The sequence below is a fragment of the Limulus polyphemus genome, unplaced genomic scaffold (genome assembly GCF_000517525.1).
Source record: "Limulus polyphemus unplaced genomic scaffold, Limulus_polyphemus-2.1.2 Scaffold1791, whole genome shotgun sequence".
Lineage (NCBI taxonomy): Eukaryota > Metazoa > Arthropoda > Merostomata > Xiphosura > Limulidae > Limulus > Limulus polyphemus.
The window spans coordinates 193,602-198,609 of NW_013667401.1; the positions used below are offsets into that span (position 1 = coordinate 193,602).

The 5,008-nt window shown below is 34.0% G+C and overlaps 1 protein-coding gene across 1 annotated transcript in view; it reads left to right on the plus strand.

Moving 5' to 3' along the window:
• LOC106464946 (complement factor B-like) overlaps positions 1 to 5,008 on the plus strand; it is a 58,403-nt gene that overhangs the window by 38,636 nt on the left and 14,759 nt on the right. The window contains exons 10-12 of the mRNA XM_022392762.1: positions 742 to 980; positions 1,466 to 1,530; positions 1,614 to 1,681. Coding sequence (XP_022248470.1) covers positions 742 to 980; positions 1,466 to 1,530; positions 1,614 to 1,681 — 372 coding nt within the window. The remainder of the gene's footprint in view (positions 1 to 741; positions 981 to 1,465; positions 1,531 to 1,613; positions 1,682 to 5,008) is intronic.

A 5,008-nucleotide genomic window follows, 5' to 3' on the forward strand; every position in this document is an offset into this window, starting at 1 on the left:
CAATCTGTAAGTTACAGTCTGTAAGTTCAAAATTAGGAACGGGGAGTTATAATGTAACGATCAATTCCACTATTCATAGGTAAAAGAGTAGCTCAAGAGTTGGTGGTGGGTCCTAAATTAGCGACGGCTAGCACCGATAGCCCTCGTCATATGAAATTCAAATAAAGTATTCCATTATTTTATCAAATACACGTCTAGAATCTCTGACTTACATCGTTGATATTTTTCAGTTGAAAATTCTGCAAGAGAGTGTTATAGATAAATTTATGTCTAAAAATATGATTAATATTTCCTCCACTATACTTTTTTTCTTTGGGGGTATGTTAAGGATATCGTTAAGGACATCACAGAGCTAAACACCAGATAACAGATGTTATCGTCACTGTAACTGTAGACATGTTGTACCGAACGTGGACTGAAATCGAATATCGGTTAGACGTGCAGACAGCTAATAACGGTGAACACATAGAACTGTACTGACCTGTCAATAAAAACTCTTTGAGTTGGGCTACAAGATATTGAAAGCTGTATTTTTGTATTTCCTTAGTTATTTAATTATTAAATTTTAAAATAGGAACGATAATTTTGGCAAAAAGTAAGTTTTGTTTTATTTTCATAAGTACTTCATTAATATCGACACCTCTTACCAACTGTGTTATTAGTGTGCATACTTTATTCTTGATTATATATGTGAGATTTATTTCTGTGTTTTCAAAGCTGGTTATTATTGTAACTTGACAGAGCCTTACTTCAGCGACAGGCCTATAGATATGATGATACGTGTAACGCAGCTGTTGGAGGAAAAAGAAGAAGAGCAAGAAAAGCTATTCGAAAACTTGCCGAGTTCGGATAGAGGCAGAATGATTGACCTTAATTTCCCTGGACGACTTGTAATTTATTTTGTCTTTGATGCCTCGGGAAGTGTTGGAGAGAAATATTTCTACTCTGCGATAAAATTTGCAAAGGCACTTGTGAAACGTGTACGTTTAATATCTTATTTTAGTATTTTACAGCAATAAAATTTTATAAATCACTAATGTTCGTTCCTCTATTAAAGATTTAACATAAGTCTCCCTGATTGAAATATATATATATATCATAACTATTTACTGTAGGATTTTTATATTTTTATTCAATATTTTCTTTTGTCACAATGACGAATTAAAAAATTTAAGATTTATCTTGTTTTCTGAAGAAAAGCAGAAAGCAGTTTTAAGTGTAAAGATTTATCTAGTTTTATCATTATTGTTAGCTTTCTCGAATCTTATTGTGTATACATTTTGGCTACTATATAAGGTTTAATTTTATTTATTACTTCCGGTTTTAGTTTTAGTTCTACTGTGTCAAGCATGTATTTATTTATTTTTGTTTTCAGATGTGTATCAGGGAACAAGGGACAAGATTTGGTGCAGTCAGTTTTAGTTCTACTGTGTCAAGCATGTATTTATTTATTTATTTATTTCAGATGGGTGTCAGAGAACAAGGGACAAGATTTGGTGCAGTCAGCTTTAGTTCTACTGTGTCAAGCATGTATTTATTTTATTTTCAGATGGGTGTCAGAGAACAAGGGACAAGATTTGGTGCAGTCAGCTTTAGTTCTACTGTGTCAATAGCTTTCTCCCGCAAGATTACAAAACTGTTGAAGAAGTACAGAGTGCTTTGGATAAATTTAATTTTACAGGTAATAACTAGGGCTTTGGTAACGATTTTTTTTGTTCATTTTAAACACTACAAAGTATTTCTAATGAAGGAATTTAATTATTTCAGACATTTACTTCAGCATGTTTAAAATACTTTAGTGAGGAATTTTTACAAGTTTACTACAAATCTTGCTTCATTTATGCTGTAGTGTTATCAGTCAGAATTAGGGGATACAGTAATAAGAAAACTTTATAAAGATCCACAAAGATATTCTAAGGTATTAAAGTTAGTTTTAGTCATTCATTTATAAGTAAAACAGACTTAACATCAAAGTGAAAAAAAAGAAAGAAGTATTCAGACTTGTGGAGTTGCTACCGATAGTGGTTATGTAATTATCTCCCCAAGCTGTTAATTCATTTGGAATTGAAAATAATAAAAATATATTAAAGCAAGTTAAAGCATCAGTACTCACTTTGACAGATGTGACATATTGAGTCTTGTGTCAGTCTGTTATTTTTCATTTTCTTGTTTTTTATCAACACACGTTAAAACTGAATATAAAAAGAGAAGGTTTAAGATTTGTATATATTGTTGAAATTCTGTCAACTTCTTCTTACTTCTACTTTTGCACAGTTTAGCAATAGAATTTGAAAAAATTACCTTTACTCTAGAGGTAATAATAATAAAGAAAACTTTTTTTATTACAGTCAACGTTTCGCCATTGTGGCTTCATCAGGACTAGTAGTACAAAATATTTATCTGTGTTTTCATTCCCTTTGTAAGTTTCTGTGCCAGTGTCTGTTATACATGTTGTATATAAGTGTGTGTGTATGTATAGGAGCAATAAATATTCACTTTAATACAGGATCTCTCCCTCAATCAGAGGCGCTCGGTGGCAGGGATTGGACGTAAAAAAATCTGGGATTTATCATATTTTGGTGAAACTTGTCAACGAGGTAGCTTACGATTACAATGTACAATTACCAAATCAAATCAAAGCTTGACTGAACTGTGAGTGGTCACATCAACAGCAGAAATCACGTAGTTAATAACAACTACTTGTTGTGTGATTCATGGGTCCACTACGTGACCCTTTTACGCCTGTCGTTGCATTTGAGTTTTCAGATTGACGTGACCAGAGCCCATCAGGTCTTCAGCAGATAGCTCCAAGCCACGCTGACCGTGATCGGAACTTTGCTACTCTTCGACATGTCATTATAACTCACCATAGGCAAGGTCTCGAGTTGTTCAACTTGTAATTCGAGTAACCGCTGTGGATCAGTCACGTTGAACTTTTCGACAGCCCTTGTTGAGGCAAATCCGTCTATTTAGTTCAAAGATGCTGTGACGGCACTCAAAAATAGACTTGGTGCTGATAAGGACAAAAGTGATAGTAGTAGTGATAGCCTTTGGCTAGATCAGAATACCAAGAGCAAGACCTCCATTCTGAAACAGACAATGAAGAAAAATCGCACAATTATATTTGATAATCAAAAAAAGAAGATAATCTGCTCGTGCGTGTGACCGTTGCTGGTAATGTAATTTGGCCACTCCGAAACCTTGTGTCTCTTTGACTACTCATAATTCCCTATTGAAATACGTTATCATCATATGGATTGAATATTTAGATACAGCAGGTTTCGAACTTTTTAACGATATATGCAAGCCCATCAATGCACAATTACCGGAATGTTTCTTTTCCTTGGTCTGCTACCCAAAAACACCACTTCACTTCTGGTTGAGACAGAGATCCTGTGTTAAACACATGAATGCAGTCTATATATCCTTCGCCATTCACTTTGCACAAACATACACAAAACACGTGCATTATTATTATATACAAAAGTTGCGCATCATTTATGTTTAGTCAGTACAAAATAACGTTTTCAGATTAAGGTATTTATGTAATAAACGAAAAAAACAAACAACTGTTGCTCATGTTTATAGATTATACTGTTTTACGTAAAGGATTTGTTCGTTGAATTTCGTCCTAAGCTAATCAAGAGCAATCAGCGATATACGTCGCTAACTTAGAAGTGATAGACTAGAAGGAAGGCAGCTAGTCAACATCACCCCTCGCCAACTCTTACGCTAATCTTTACTAACAAAAGATGAGATTTACCGTCACGTTATAACGCCCACACGGCTGAAAAGATGAGCATGTTCGATGACAAGATTCGAACCGGTGACCAGTAGGTTGCGAGTCGAGTGCCCTAATCACCAAGCCATACCAGAACCTTTCATGTTAGCTAACAATATTATACCGTATTCAATACAAAACTAACCTATACAGACTACAACTTATCAACAATTTATAATCACAGCTTACACGTAGAGAGTCTGAGTTACGATTTTGCTTTTCTGCCATCTTTAGCAAAAGCTAGATTGGATTATGATATTAAATGGTAGTAAGTAATTTTATTTTTGAAAATTTAAATTAACAACAGTAATATACATGAACCAAGATGATTTATGATCAGTGATCGAGTTTTTGTTTTGTATTAAGTTATGTTGAAAGTTCTATACCAAATTGTTTTTAATATCTATTTTTATTTTCATTTAAAATATCAGCTTGATGTTTTTTGCATATTTCTATTCTTTATTATACTTATCAATGAAAGGTGAAATTTATATTGTTCTAGTTATTCTTCAATTAAATTTGAAAAACAATTTTGATAAAAGTCATGAGACTGCACATATAAAATGGCATTTAAGATCGACGTGGTGATCCCATAGGTCACTGCCTAGTAGGCCTTTCATTTAATACTAGAACTCGTAAGCTCGTCTGGATAAAGAATAGAAATGTTTACAAAAAAACGTTTTCTATATGTATCCAGCACAATAAGTTTAAAGATATTATTTGAACGGCAAAAGCTGATGAAGTTTTATCAATTAACAGGCATAATATTTATGATAAAAGTCAATGTAGGCTGAAGATAATCCTTTCATTACTTCATCTTTATGAAACGGGAATAGCCTAGTGGTTATCCTAGTGGGTGTGGATCGAAGGATCTAGGGTATTCGACATGATGACACTGAACAAGCTACGTACTTTAATAAGCTGTAGGCGTATTATAAAAGTGATGTCATCTCGTCATTCGTTTCAAAGAGCCAATCAAAACTCTTGTGGCGGTGAGTACTACTATTCATTGGGTCAAAATTAGAAATGCTTATACCTAAACCCTTGGAGTCTTGTTTATTTGTTTGTTATGAATTTCGTGCAAAGCTACACGAGGGATATCTGCGCTAGCCGTCCCTAATTTAGCAGTGTAAGACTAGTGGGAAAGCAGCTAGTCATCACCACCCACTGCTAACTCTTGGGATACTCTTTTACCAAAGAATAGTGGGCTTGACCGTCACTATATCG